This window comes from Aspergillus versicolor (genome assembly GCF_001890125.1).
Source record: "Aspergillus versicolor CBS 583.65 unplaced genomic scaffold ASPVEscaffold_3, whole genome shotgun sequence".
NCBI lineage: Eukaryota > Fungi > Ascomycota > Eurotiomycetes > Eurotiales > Aspergillaceae > Aspergillus > Aspergillus versicolor.
In genome coordinates this window covers 1,222,937-1,237,055 of record NW_024467526.1, presented here as the reverse complement: position 1 = coordinate 1,237,055, position 14,119 = coordinate 1,222,937, and the positions used below count along the sequence as shown (strand labels likewise).

The following is a 14,119-nucleotide window of genomic DNA, read 5'->3' as shown; positions in this document are numbered from 1 at the left end:
CCAAAATAGTCTATGTCGTGCTTCTTACGGTCCACCTTATGCCTTCTCTGTATCTCCTCGGCCTTAAGTTAGGTGTTTCCAGTGTTGGATCGGCCAAGTTCCGACTCCACCGGTATGTCTTCGCGGTTAGTACGTTTTGAAGAAATGCTGGACAAGAGCTAGAAGCTGGCTTGGGCCTAGTCAGAGATGGCTTTTGCAATTCCAGGTCATGTATGTGGCGGATTATACAAGCCCTGATGCTACCGGGCCGTGGGCTTCAGTGCCTGGGATACTTTGGAATTACGGGACAATCCGCAGTTTCGCAGTTGAATTCAGATTCAATAGATTGAGGTTTATATACCGGCTAAACTACACAAGTAATATGATAATGTTGCGCCCATAAACGCCAGTGTCACCAACCATGCTATACAAATGAACACATTCAACGCCAGATTAGCTAAAGAACAGAGACTAAACGTGGCTGAGAACCTCCTCGACAACATTCTGCAGCAGCTTGAGTTCGTGGAACTTCGCAACACTGCTTAGAACACGCAACCTCTTTTCGATATCGCCGCGATCCATGGTTTCTGCCCACTTGCCGCTGCACGAGCAATGCTCCATGAATTCGCTGACCTTAAGAGTCCCACACTTTGAGCACTTGAGATCCTGCGTTTGCCAGGCAACAATCATGCCGTACACTTCGCCGATCAGCATCTCTTCTTGCGCCAGGCGATCATACTCGGTCTGACAGAATGGGCAGCGCCATGGCCTTGACAACGTGTTTGAACTATCATTCCCAGGTTCGGGAAGCACGTCTTCATCGCGGCACAAGTCTAGGTCGCGGATTAAGCAGCAGGCACTGCACGTAATCTCCGGGATTTTGAGGCTATTTCCTGGATTCTCGAAGCGTCCTTCTTTGCTGAATTCCCGGACTTCGAAAAGTGCGAGCAACTCGCGCCGTAATAGACGAGTTTCGAGCGCTGTCGTCTTGGATAGACTCAAGACCTGCATTAGAAGTTTAACTAGTTCGAGGACGGGGTTGCGCTTTTCTTCATTGGGATCTGTTAAGACACCTGGGAGAACTGGGAAGACGTAATCGGAGGCCAGTTCGGGGTGTAGCAGTTCTTCCCGCTGACGCCGGATGAGACCAGAAATTTGTTTCTTCAGGGGCTTGGAAAACTTGTCTGCGAGAACAGCCGAGAGTTCTTCATTCACCTCGCCGTTTTCCCGCGTGAGAGGGATTTGGGTCATGCGTGGAGTAGATGAATCATCGGTTTCTGGTCGCTTGAAGCCGTGCATCAGCTCAAGGTATTCCACAACCCAGTCATGGAATATAGTTTGCATGGGCATTGGCAGGAACCGGCTAAGTTGCCAGTGCATGACGGTCTCCAGCGGCTGTTCGTCCGCCTCCACAACTTCTTGACACCCCTTGCCGCCATAGTTGTACTCATCATACCAAACAAGATAGTCCCAATATTCCTTGATATCAAGATCAATGAAGTGAAACGATGGGTTTGCCCGAATCGACTTCAGCACGTACTGGCTGTACGCGTAGGCGTTCCCCACCTCCGTCTTTGAAGTCTGAAGCAGGAGACGTGTAGAGCTCGCGAAAATGACATTCGAGCCGACGCGTCTGAATTCAGCCATGAGCTGCTGGAAAGACTTTCTCGACAACATCCGCACATATTGATGCAACGAACGGTCGTAAAGACATGACGCCGGACTCTCCACCCATCGAATCAAATGCTGCACCATGATGTCTGCCATGTTATTCCCTTGGCAGGCCTCGGACCACCAGTGCTTTACCATCTCACGTAGCACACCTGCACCAGCCGACGCAAATGCCTTTTCAGAGTAAAGAACACCAGAGCCACTCCCTTCCGCTGATGGCTCGGACGGAGCAAGGAGTGAGTCGGTTCCTTCCATCTCATTGATTATAGATGAAGTGAGGATCGTGTTAATGGCGAGGTTACGAACTTCTAGCTCGACGCATACGGTGGTATAAGAGTTGGGAACGTTAATGGATGGCATGCTAACCCTTTCTAGCGGGCCGGTAATGTCATCCTTTTCATATCCCGCATGGTCGGGCCTCGCGTTTGTCGACCACCATAGAACAACATTGTTTTGTTGAAGCCGCCTAGCGTATGAGATATCAATCAGGAATCGTGGATCGTCACTCTCGAGGTTGCAAAGTGGGACATCACCGTATCTAGCGAGCATTGTGAGGTGTTGCACCCAGGATGACAGATAAAGATAGTGTGTCACCAGTCTCCTGGCAATAAAAGACTGCCACCCCAATGGGGGCAGATTCATATCCGAGACTTCTGGCTTTACCGGGATAATTGGGTATTCCTTCAAGATCGGGATATCATGACAAAGGCGATTTCTATGCTGAGATTGTATTATCATAACAGCCGGCAGTGTTTCATCGCTCCGAAGCTTTTTGATCAAATCACCCACTTCCAAGTACGCCTTTCTCCTTGTTGTGATCTGGGTGGTTCTGAAGTGAATCTTCTCTTGATATTCGAAAGCCCCATCGGCCTGATCCGTTGACTTATCTTGCATTTTGCGGGAGAGAAGCTCCGAGTAAATCTTGTCGACATTCGGAAGACCTTGGACGTCTCTTGCACGGTTAAGGATGACAATGTGTGCTTCATTCTTCGTGCTCGAGAAGATAGCAAATATTTGCTTATCGCCAGATGAAACATGATAGAGATAATGATACCCCAGATGGGAGTCTTGGAGATATGTTTGCTCCGAAGCCGTACGGCATAATGTCGAGAGGTCGAATCCGCGATCCAGTCCTTCTCCAAGCACACCTCGCTGTCCTTCATCAAATGTGCAAATGCTGCCGAGCTTCAGTACTGCCCGAAGGTTTAGAGGAATGTTTCTCTCGTAGACTCCCTCAACACTCGGATGTTGCAAAAGAGCGTCAATCTTCTCTGCCTCGCGTAGGAAAGTCTCTTCCGACAGAGTAAGTTTGAACAGATGGACTGAAGGGTGCCCATTCGGTAATGTGTGATTGACCTTTTCAACCTCGCATTCTGGAACATCGACATCGGGGAGTGAGTCCTGCTTCAGATTGATGTAAATACATCGGGGAACTTTGACTGTTAAAGCATGGATTTTGCGGTCGATCAAAACAAATGCCCGCACAATCCCAGGTCTGGTTGTTTCAGCAAGTTGCAAAACTTGCCATGTACTGATATAAAGCAGCTCAGCCTGGTTTCTGAAAAGGTGGCTCAGAGAATCTCCTCCGGTATTGCCCTTTTCACCAAAGAGCTGTCGGCGGCGAAGTCGGGCTTGCTTTTGAATCTTCCACTTTTGCTTTTGGTACTTCAAGAAACTAACGTAGTCATCTGACATGGACGGCATCTTTGCGGGAAGACTAGCAAACGGATCCAGCGATGTCTTTGGTTGACTCTCGGGGTGCTTTCGCTTTCCAGACAGTTTGTGCGGAGACGAGGACTTGAGCTTTTCCATTGAACTCGCCATTGCTTCATCCAGATTGTCCGCATGTTGAACCCGGTGATCAAGGATGTTGGCCGATATATCGACCAATGGATTCTTTTCGGATTTCCCAAACATATCGGTCATCTTCACCTGTTTGAATCTGTCATCCTGTTTATTGATTCTTCGCTGTAGCCACTCTGGGTGGGCAACCCTAGGAACAGGATTGCGGATTTTCTGAAGAGCAGCTGGGATTGTGATAAGCTTCTGTACGACGGATCCCAATCGTTCCAGGTAGTAGTCCCAGTCAATCACGCTTCGAGGGTCCATATCACCAGGGTCGTCCTTGAGCCACTTTCGTAAGAAGTGGCGCTTGATACTCTCTTCAGCGGAAAATATGGTCACTGGGATTGCCCGTTCTGTGACAGGTGTGTTCCTAGGTCTTGCTGAGATAATGTACTTGCAATTTAGACCCTTGTCCTTGACCATTTGCTCCCCCAAGAATTCTGCCAGACGCCGCGCGGTTGTGATGGATGTCGACTTTTGATTTCCGTATTCTTCGAGCGTTTTTGTCATGCTTCGATTTTCGGAAATAAGTTCAATAAGTTCCTCATCAGCTAGTGTAGACCCATGCTCATAGAGAACGTCCAACCATCTATCAGCCACGCGAGCTACTGCACCATAGGTCTCCGCAAGCGTTGATCCTTCCAAGAAGAATTTGAAGATCTGAGTCTGGAAGATCTTGATCAATTTGAGTTCTCCTCGCCGCTTGACCTCGAAACCCTTCAACTCTGCCAATGAGCCATCGTCATTGAAAACAGCGTAACGCTTCTTTAGGTTCTTGTCTTCCTCCTTGGACGTGGGCAAGATCATTGCTCTGTAAGGTCCATCGACTTCGAAGAAGATCGAGTTTTCGCTGTGCGTCTCATACTTGAAGGTTTTCGGGTTTGAGAGGGCCTGGTATTGGTGATTTGTATAACTTCCGTGGACAAGGTGATTCAACATAACACATGGGTAAGATATACCCAGCTTCTTGCCATTCTTGAGTGTAAATGAGAAATTCTCAGGAAATGTTCCTGGAAGCATACACCAGATACCATCTGTGTCAAGTTCGAGCGGTCGTCCTATCCGTTCAACAAGCTCTCTGGCCATCTGAATGATACGTGCACCAGTCAGACAAGTGACACCGGCCATCTCCATAGAGTACCATCGGGAACCCTTTCGCATGACATAACCGTAGAAACTGTTAAGGATAACCTTGTGGGCAAGCTGAAGAGAGTCGTATAGAACTATCATCTTTTTCGCTTCCTCCACCTCCAAGGATGGAGCACCTGACGACTTCAGGGAGTCGGTTTTGCCCTTCCATACTTTTTGCTTGCCTTTGAAATCGTATCTTCGATCACGGAAGCTACGCACAGTGTCCACATAGAAGGGGTTTTCCCGTTGGCAGATAATGGCCTCTCTTACCATTGTCTTGCTGTCGTGGATCTTATGGTAGATCTTTTTGCTGTAGTCCTGAAGACGCTTTTTGACAATGGCCGCTTGTTCGTCGGCGCTCATCTCAGAAAACGCCCTCATCGGGGCCTTCTTCGTTTTCCCAGGAAAACGTTCATTTTGGACAGCATGCCGGATCATGTTGTATTCGTCACGCTTTGCTGGAAGGAATTCACCTCGCCAAGCCCATGGCAAACGTCTATCACAGGTCTTACCAGGACGATTGAAATCACACGCAGCACAATTCGACTCCTGAATTAGCGAATCAGGCTGAAGTCGATTTGTGATCATGATGTTTGGATACATGGAAGCGACATCCAAATGGTAAATGAAAGGGACTTCGTTTCTTTGAGGATTGTCTCGTAGGTCGATGAGAAGTTTGGAAATCTGTCCTTTGACTTCTTCATAGTTGGCGATATCGTCTAGGGACTTCTTCTCTTCGACTTCGATACTGAACTTCAAGGCAGCGTCAAGATCACGAAGTAGTTCGTCCACGGCCGTCGGGTCGACATTGAAAGGAACAGGAATGTCACTTCGAAACACTCCAGCCTCGATACTCTCGACGTGTCCACCAACATACGTTTCAGACTCGAGAAGATGACCCTCGTAGAAGGCTTCCGGCGGGTCCTTATGTTTGTTCGGCAATATAATATTGCCCTTATATGCTTGGACCATCAGAAGCATCTCACAGAGGGTACCAGTTCCTTTGCGCAGGGTATCATCCGGGTTCAAAGGGAGAATCGTGCAAAGAGAGAAGATGAAGGGGTGAATATATTTCATGTACAGATAATACGTAGCGACGGCATCGGAAACTGAATATTCAGCCAATGTTTGCGGTCGTTCGCTTGCATAGGGAGTCATGAGTTCCGGGTCGAGTTCATCAGGGTCATACCCGAGCTTCGCAACGGTGACAGCCTTCAAACCACGAGAACCTTGTGGAAGATAACTGTCACGGTTGACCCATGCGAAGCAATCCATATGTGCGCAGTGGTCGCTGACATAGATATCTTCGCTGTTTTTTCGGAACCCAATCTCTCTGTACATGTCGATACCTAGAACGCTTGCCCTAGCTTCAACGAAAGGCCAATCGAAAAAGTCACCGTTGTATGTGGCGATGACAGTCGGTTTGGCTTGTTGTATGTGTTCAAAGAACCGTTCGAGAACGCTCCGCTCATCAGGCTCGTTGAAGATCATGAAGGGTCCGTTGTATTCGGGTTTAGGAGTGTACTCGAAGTCCTCAATATCTTCCGACACTATCTCCCGATTGGTAATTAAAAATCCCTGGCCGTCGATCATGTAGGATATCATCATAATCTGGTCGATCACAGAGTCGGGGAACTTGAGCGGTAGCTTCGTTGTCTCAATATCAAACGCGAGAACCACAGGATCCGCTCTTGTAAGTCGCTCTTCCAAGCAAGTTAATGAAATAACGCCGTGTTTCGCCTCTACCGTGTACCATTTTCCTATCCGTATATCTTAAACGGAAAACCTATTAGCCGTTATTTCGCATATAGTTGGAGGGTTGCTTACCTTTATCAATTGCCACTCTAACATGGTATGGAACATCATATTCTCGAATATCAATTATAAAATCACTCGCATTAGTGCTGCCATTAGGTCGTGCATCATTAATTAGTTCGTCATCAAAGAGATCGAATCCAGAGTTTGCACTGGACAAAGTTAGCTCATGCCACAATTTAAGGTATTTTGAAAGACCAACTTCGAGATCTCAACATAAGTATCCATCATATTGACGTTCTTCTTGTTTTTCTCTGCCAGAGGCAAAAGAGTTTTCCGTACTTCAAGAAGATGGCTGACGTTAGTGAACTCCAGCTGAAGAAAGGGCCTCTGGTGTCCAAGCAGATGGTTCGGAAGCTTGAGATCCTCCTTCTCTAACTTCTTGATTTTCTTTATGAGGCCTTCAAACATCCTCCGGCACCATTCTTCAACCTCTGCCTCGTGGCCCGACTTGACTGCGATGAGGAAATATGGGTCGTATTCCACCGTCGCTTTGAAGCTGCCTCCATTGTCCTCAAGAAAATAGTAATCCACACCAGCGCGACCTCCCGGGACATTCGAGTCCTCTATTGACGTGCTATGCATATTGATAAGCCACCCGGCTCTCTTCTCGCCAGCTTCGAAGCGCGGGAAGCCCAGCGCCTCATCTATGCTGTTCGCAAGCCGGATCGCCTCGAATTTTTCATCTTGAGACGTTGCTTCTGAGGATCGGAGGGAGGAGAATTCCACGGTTTTTGTTCTTTTCGGGTTGAACGATGCACCACCTGACCGGAATTTGTTGCCATACTTGCTCGGTTTTCGCGAAGGCATTGCGAAATGGCCTCAGCAGCTGAGGATCAGTGCAGGATGAAGGGCGAGAATTGGTGGAACATCGAACGCGGTACGAATAGGTGAGAGATCAGGGACTTGAGTCGGGTCTCGAGAGGCTTTTGCTTGGAGAGAATGGGCGAAAGAGTGGTCGTCAATATCTAATGGGTCTCGACTGAGCCCAGCGGAGCATGCAGACAGCAGAACCCATCAAAGGGCCTCCGCGGCAAGACCGACGCGTTTCGCGTTCTACTATACGCGTGCCGTATGATTGGCTGAAGTAACGTGACCGCCGGCAGAACACACCGTTTCGGGCAACTAGACAGCCGATCGGATGAACAATGATCCGCATTATCATGATTGTTGCGGAAAAAGGCAAGAGTACATATCGGTCGATTTCGCCGGCGATTTCCACGATCAACAGGACAATCCAATATGGCTGATGATACACGACAAAATACAGAGCCCGCCCCGACCCAATATGTGGGTGAGCAACCCTCGGAGCAATCATCGAAGTCGAAACCAAAGTATGAGCGTTCACAGTCGCAAGTTGGCAAATTATGGGAAGCATTCGGGAACCCGGAAGAGTCAGCGAACGTGCTGCCAACGGCGTCTGGAAAGAAAGCGAATGATGTTTCGGTCACGGAGGCTATGAAATCCATGTCGATGAAAGATGCGGCCTCGTTCTACAAAGCGCCATGTGCGCGCGACTCTTTGCTACTCGGCATTGGCGCTGGTTTCGGTGTTGGCGGGGTGAGGGGTGTTCTAGGAGGTAAATATACTCAAATGCTATTATATGGGTTGGATTGACTGAGTCTAACCTTTAAATTTGTACAGGAATGCGTTCTATATGGTCTGCTTGTAATTGGGCTGTCGGTATCTTCGCTATCACGTCTCTCGCAGCGCATGAGTTCTGCCAACGCCGCCGGATACAAGAATTGGACGGAATGAAACAAGCCGTGGAACTGATGAAGGAGTTGAAGATTAAAAAGCAGCGTGAGAAGGAACAGCAGGTTGCAGAGGCTGCCCGCGTAGCGGAAGAAGAGAGGAAACGCAAGAGTTGGACGAATTTAGCAAACTACAAGTTCTGGTAGAGCTTTTGTTTACACTTTGCATTGAGTCACGGAGTTTGACCCATGTTGTATATTATGTTGGGATGTACTTTTATAATGTATATAAAGCCCTTAAATCCTAAACGCCAATCTGCTTAATTCAAGATTCAAGAGCCTGCTCTCGTTATGACTGACCAAAAGTATCGCCGCTGTTGAACGCCTTTGTACCGTATGCCAAAAGTCCGCCGGCCATATAAATGATAGAAAAGAAGAATCCCAAAAAAACCTCGGTGGAAGAAATTGTTCAAACGTCGAATTTGACCTTCTTTTGTATAGAGCCTGACTGAACCGTTCGTAACTTATCTAAGTCGTTGCCAACCCGCCGTTCTCTTCGCCTCTCCCGCGCTTCTTTTGCTTCTCGGCTCTTCCATTCTGCAACTTGCTTCTGTCTTTTCTGCGATCGAGACCAAGCAATCGCTGCAGTGGGCTTAAAGCCTATACCGTTGATCCCATACCCATCATCGTCAGGATCCGTTGGAATGTGGCCGGTTATTTCGGAGTCGCTCCAAGTGAGTAAATCATGCTCCGGATCTCCAGGAAGTGATGGTGAGGAGCTGCGTTCTCTTGCCGCCCTTATAGATGCAGGAACACTCGTACTTCGCTTCGTTTTCCGTGGGTTTTTAGACAGTTGTTTTGAATTTCTCACTGATTCTGCTGGTTGCGGATGGAACTCAGCATTGGCGACTGAGTCCGAGGTAGGAGGACCATGGTCGTCAAGCGAAGTTGGATGTGGGGAATGGCGCTGTATTTCTGCTGAAGGGGCCAACTCGTTCATGTCATGAGCGCCATGAAGACCAGAATATTGTGTTGAAAAGCCATTTGTCTGGTAAAAAGGAGGAAGGTTGGCTTGGTGGAGACTGCGATCGGGGAGCTGGAAATCGCCCCGTATTGCCAGTTCACCAAAGCGGCTAGCTACCACCGCTCGAGGACTGTATCTTCCATGGTCCCCCCAGTCTTGGGCCTTGGTTTCGTGAGGACTGACGATGGAGGGACTGGATTCTGGGGACGTGGACTGGTCAAAGTCACTCAGCACTTCAGGCGATTTTTGCCCGTCAAATGAGGAGTTGAACTGCAATGACAACTTCGGTGCCATCATCGTCGCGGGGCTGAGACTGCTGAGGGGCACTGATGAGACGAGCATCCTATTTAAGCGCAACTTCACCCCCTACAAATGTCTTTCAATAAGTAACAGCATCGTTTTGAAGAGCAAAGAAACAGGGGCAGGAATAGTCTCTCCATTGTAGGCTCAGTGAGGAAGCAAGGCACAATCAGCTGGGGGTGTGTCTCCGTTGAAGAGGGGACGCCAGTTTTCCGCCCGAGAAGGTTCCGGGCTGTTCGCAGTCAGGTTTATGTGGGACAAAAATAGAAGATTCAAAGGTAATATTCTGTAGCTGAAACCCAAGTTTTGGAAGGCGTTGGCCTAAATCGCATAATTTACAGAAATATAAAGCCCATCAGATCATGTAGGAACAAACTGAAACAGACAATGGGAAAACCAAAGAAAAAAGAATAAAGCAACCCTACAACGCCGGGATAAGACGCCCTCCTGTCCCAAGAAATAGTGTCTTTAGACCTTCTTCTTCTTCTTGGAAGGCTCTGCATCGGTGTCGTGCTTCCGCTTCTTCTTTTCCGACTCGCCGGCGTCGGACTTGCGCTTCTTCTTCTTTTCTTCCTTCTCGCCCTTGTCCTTCTTCTCCTTTTTCTTTTCCTTCTTCTCCTTCTTTTCCTTCTTCTCGTCGACATCCTTCATCTCGGCATCGCTGTCGTCGCCATCAACGTCCATACCAGCCAAGACAGAGTCCATAGCGTTTTTCTAGTGATGGTTAGTTATCTTACTTATTCGAGTATACAAAAGGGGGTTGGTTTGTATGGAATTCAAGGCAGGTAGACATACCATAGCGACTTCGTTCTTAGTCGGTGGGGCACCGGACGCGTAGAATTCAAGGCGCTCCTCAACCTGCTTTTTGAGAGCATCGCCGTATTTTGTTGTGGGCTCCTCACTGAAGTTGTCAATTCGAGAGGCGATGGAACACTTGTTGGCCAGGAAACGGGAAATGCGGCCCTTGTTCTTGGGACCAGCCCTGCCAATGAAGGAAGAGTGGTACAAAAGACCGTATTTGGGAGTGTTTCCCTTGGTCTTCAAGGCTCTGAAAAGAGCCTTCTCAGCACCCAAAATCTGGACTGTGGAAGCGGGGTACTTGGACAGGTTGGTCAAGCTTCCAGCGTGAGAGATAAGGCGAGCACCAACGATATCTCCAATCAGAGCAGCAAGGTTGGGAGCGACCACATTCATCTTGGAAACCAGGTAGGAGTGGAGAGACTTGCGGTATTTGGAAAGGCTGACGACTCGTTGCGCGAAGGAGACAACGTTCTCCATGTCGGATTCTGAGATATCCTGACCCATACTGCGCTTAGCGGCGTCGATGATGCTCTGGGCAACACCCTCGTCATCTTCCACCAGGGCGGCAACGTCATGCAGGCTCTCGTCGGTCAGACTCTTCTTGTCCTTGATGAAAAGGGCAAGCTGAGCGTATCGTTGGTTGTCTGACACGATCTTGATGAGTTCCGGGAAGTGCCAAGAGTACCATTCTCGCACCCTCATGGAGAAAGTGTTGACAGCCTTGTCGAGCTGGTCAAGGATAGCAATGGCCTGGATGATGTGGTTGTCGTCGCGCTGAACAGAGAACTTAACCTTAGCGCGAGAGTAGGCGTGACCAAGACCGAGCTGAGCAGTGTCCATATCGCCCTCTCGCAGTTGCTTCAGCAATTTGCTAGCATGGAGTCTAACGCCGCGGAGCATATCCTGGACAACCTCGCTGGTATCACCGGTTTCGCAGTCGACGAAAGAGAATGCTGACTTGATGCTGGTGGCCAAGTTTTTATCCGCGAGTCCCAGAACAACCTTCTTCTTTTTGCTCGGCTTGGGAAGATTCATTTCAAGGAAAGAGACAAGCGTTTCAGAAGCGACACCCTCTGAAATATCGTTGATTTCGCTCAAAGCCTGCTTGTTGTTCCTACGGATTGGTCAGTCGCGGAGCGCACAGAAGCGAGACTAAAGAGCATACTCAAAGGGCAAGAAACTGGAAAGTTGGACCATCTTGCCAAACGAAGCCAGGTCATCGACACCTTCCTGAACCTCCTTCAGGTTATGTCCCACGGAATCACCCTTGTGGGCGACCTTGAAAAGCGAGTAACCCATAGGGCCCTCGAAAAGAATGAAGTCGGCCATTGCGAAAGTGGGTAAAAGCCTGCAGTACTAAAATATATAGCACGATCAGAAGTGTTTAATCGGATCCCCCTTTAACTTTCGCAGAACTCTGAGGCTGTAGACCTGCTGTCGGCCGGCGTGGGAATTGACAAAAGTGCCTCGAGGGTAGATTTGCAGAGTCGAATCGTCGGAGCTCTTTTTTTTTCACACCCGGCGCTAGTAAGATTCCCGAATGTGGGCTTTTTGCCAAAACCACGCGCTCACCGCATTCGACGGCTACCACTACGGGGTGTGCGGCTACACTTTCGCAGCAGCGAGCCCTTTTCTATCTATTCTCGTTCTCTTTGTTCTGTAACCTTCTCCTGGATATATCTGCTTCTTGTTTCTTTTTTCTGCAGATATGTCGGCAACGCAGCTGCTGAACCCCAAGGCGGAGTCGAGGGTATGGAGAAATGCCCCTCAGTGCCTGTGCAGAGACTAACAGGGTACAGCGGAGAGCGGAGGCCTTGAAGGTGAACATCAGTGCTGGTGAGGGTCTTCAGGATGTGCTGAAGTCGAATCTCGGTCCGTCCGGGACCTTGAAGATGTATGTCTCAAGGCTTCGAATTCCAAATTGGCTCCAAGCTAACAAATATTAGGCTGGTGGATGGTTCTGGTGGTGTACGAATTATCAGTCCCATTGGAAACAATAGCAACCTCTAACAGTTCTCGAAACAGATCAAGTTGACGAAGGATGGAAACGTTCTGCTGCGAGAGATGGTAAGCTGAATTTTGGACCCCCGCGTTTTTTGAAGAAGTAGCTAACAAAAGCAGCAAATCCAAAACCCCACGGCCGTAAGACCTTCCTTTCCTTTTGACGACACTCTCGCATATTAATCACCACAAAGGTCATGATCGCTCGTGCTGCTACCGCTCAAGATGATATCACAGGTGACGGAACGACCTCGGTCGTATTGCTGGTCGGAGAACTTCTGAGACAGGCGGACCGTCATATTTCTGAAGGATTACATCCCAGAGTTATCACGGACGGTTATGAGATCGCGAAGGACGAAGCTCTGAAGGTAAGGAATATGGACATACCGGTGGTCTGAGCAACACTAATCGATGCGGTGAACAGTTTCTCGACAAATTCAAGATCGAACGGGCAATTGACCGCGAGCTCCTTCTTTCCGTTGCTCGAACATCGCTTAGCACAAAGTTGAACGGCGCGCTCGCCGAAAAACTCACACCCGACATCGTCGATGCCGTACTTGCTATTCACCGAGCTCCGGAGAAGCCCGATCTGCACATGGTTGAGATCATGACCATGCAGCACCGCACTTCTTCTGACACACAGCTTATCCGTGGTCTTGCACTAGACCACGGCGCTAGACACCCCGATATGCCGAAGCGAGTCGAAAACGCCTTTATCCTTACCCTTAATGTCAGTCTCGAGTACGAGAAGTCAGAAATTAACTCCGGATTCTACTATTCATCCGCCGAGCAGAGGGATAAGCTTGTGGAAAGTGAGCGCAAATTTGTGGATTCGAAGCTACAGAAGATTGTGGAACTTAAGAAGCAGGTCTGCGGAGACGACCCTAAGAAGAGCTTTGTTATCATCAACCAGAAGGGAATTGACCCCCTGAGCTTGGACGTCTTGGTGAAGAACGGTATTATGGCTCTTCGAAGAGCTAAGCGCAGAAACATGGAGCGTCTCCAGCTTATTTGCGGAGGTATCGCCCAAAACAGTGTGGAGGATCTCACTCCCGATGTCCTTGGGTGGGCTGGACTTGTCTACGAACACCAGCTCGGAGAGGAGAAATACACATTCGTTGAGGAGGTCAAGGACCCTAAGTCCGTGACTCTGCTTATCAAGGGCCCCAACGGACACACTATCGCACAGGTTAAGGATGCCGTTCGGGACGGTCTTCGCTCAGTGTACAACACGATCGTTGATGGTTGCGTTATCCCTGGTGCGGGAGCTTTCCAGGTTGCCTGCCATGCCCACCTTTCCTCCGACGAATTCCGCAAATCCGTCAAGGGTAAGGCCAAGTGGGGTGTCGAGGCATTTGCCGATGCTCTTTTGATCATCCCCAAGATCCTCGCCGAGAACTCTGGCCACGACATCCAGGATTCCCTGGCAGTGCTACAGGAGGAGCAGGCAGATGGCAACATTGTCGGCCTGAATCTGACTACGGGTGAGCCTATGGATCCTGTGCAGGAGGGCGTGTTCGACTCGTTCCGTGTCCTGCGAAACTGTGTCGCTTCCAGTGCGGGTATCGCCTCGAACCTTCTCCTTTGTGATGAGCTCCTGAAGGCCAGGCAGATGGGCAAACAAGGTGGGCCCGGCGGCATGGAGTAAGGAGGTCACGTACAAAATATAGATCTAAAAATCATACCACTCAGGAGATGTCTCTAGGATAGCTTCTGCCTAAAATGTATTGAATACCTTCAATAGTGGTAAATAACATTACCAATCTAATTCTGATACAATCATTATTGTTGCCTGTACTTGAGAGGACCACTACAAGATTTAAAAGGGCACGTAGCGAGTGGCGAGCGCGAACAGTTA

At 49.0% G+C, this 14,119-nt stretch overlaps 5 protein-coding genes across 5 annotated transcripts; 2 read left to right on the top strand and 3 right to left on the bottom strand.

Annotated features, from left to right (window-relative positions):
• Positions 1-450: 450 nt before the first annotated feature.
• On the bottom strand, positions 451-7,251 carry ASPVEDRAFT_128834 (DNA polymerase epsilon catalytic subunit POL2; the record flags this gene model as incomplete). Its single annotated transcript, XM_040806582.1, has 3 exons — positions 451-6,398; positions 6,454-6,593; positions 6,644-7,251. 3 exons carry the CDS (start codon positions 7,249-7,251, stop codon positions 451-453), a joined length of 6,696 nt encoding a protein of 2,231 aa, XP_040665775.1.
• Positions 7,252-7,683: 432 nt separating this feature from the next.
• ASPVEDRAFT_128162 (uncharacterized protein) lies at positions 7,684-8,342 on the top strand (the record flags this gene model as incomplete). The annotated part of the gene is made up of 2 exons (XM_040806521.1): positions 7,684-8,020; positions 8,086-8,342. 2 exons carry the CDS (start codon positions 7,684-7,686, stop codon positions 8,340-8,342), a joined length of 594 nt encoding a protein of 197 aa, XP_040665774.1.
• A 262-nt stretch (positions 8,343-8,604) lies between these two features.
• Positions 8,605-9,453, bottom strand: ASPVEDRAFT_81595 (uncharacterized protein; the record flags this gene model as incomplete). The annotated part of the gene is made up of 1 exon (XM_040817064.1): positions 8,605-9,453. The coding sequence occupies one exon, from the start codon at positions 9,451-9,453 to the stop codon at positions 8,605-8,607; it is 849 nt and encodes a 282-aa protein (XP_040665773.1).
• A 261-nt stretch (positions 9,454-9,714) lies between these two features.
• sik1 (snoRNP complex protein NOP56) lies at positions 9,715-12,052 on the bottom strand. The gene is made up of 3 exons (XM_040814868.1): positions 11,426-12,052; positions 10,255-11,374; positions 9,715-10,173 (listed from the first exon to the last, which is right to left on the bottom strand). Exons 1-3 carry the CDS (start codon positions 11,587-11,589, stop codon positions 9,928-9,930), a joined length of 1,530 nt encoding a protein of 509 aa, XP_040665772.1. The 5' UTR covers positions 11,590-12,052; the 3' UTR covers positions 9,715-9,927.
• On the top strand, positions 11,633-14,070 carry ASPVEDRAFT_539880 (chaperonin-containing T-complex subunit CCT6). The gene is made up of 7 exons (XM_040814869.1): positions 11,633-12,010; positions 12,060-12,154; positions 12,207-12,228; positions 12,286-12,327; positions 12,382-12,402; positions 12,456-12,629; positions 12,686-14,070. The coding sequence occupies exons 1-7, from the start codon at positions 11,969-11,971 to the stop codon at positions 13,907-13,909; spliced, it is 1,620 nt and encodes a 539-aa protein (XP_040665771.1). The 5' UTR covers positions 11,633-11,968; the 3' UTR covers positions 13,910-14,070.
• The last annotated feature ends 49 nt before the right edge of the window (positions 14,071-14,119 follow it).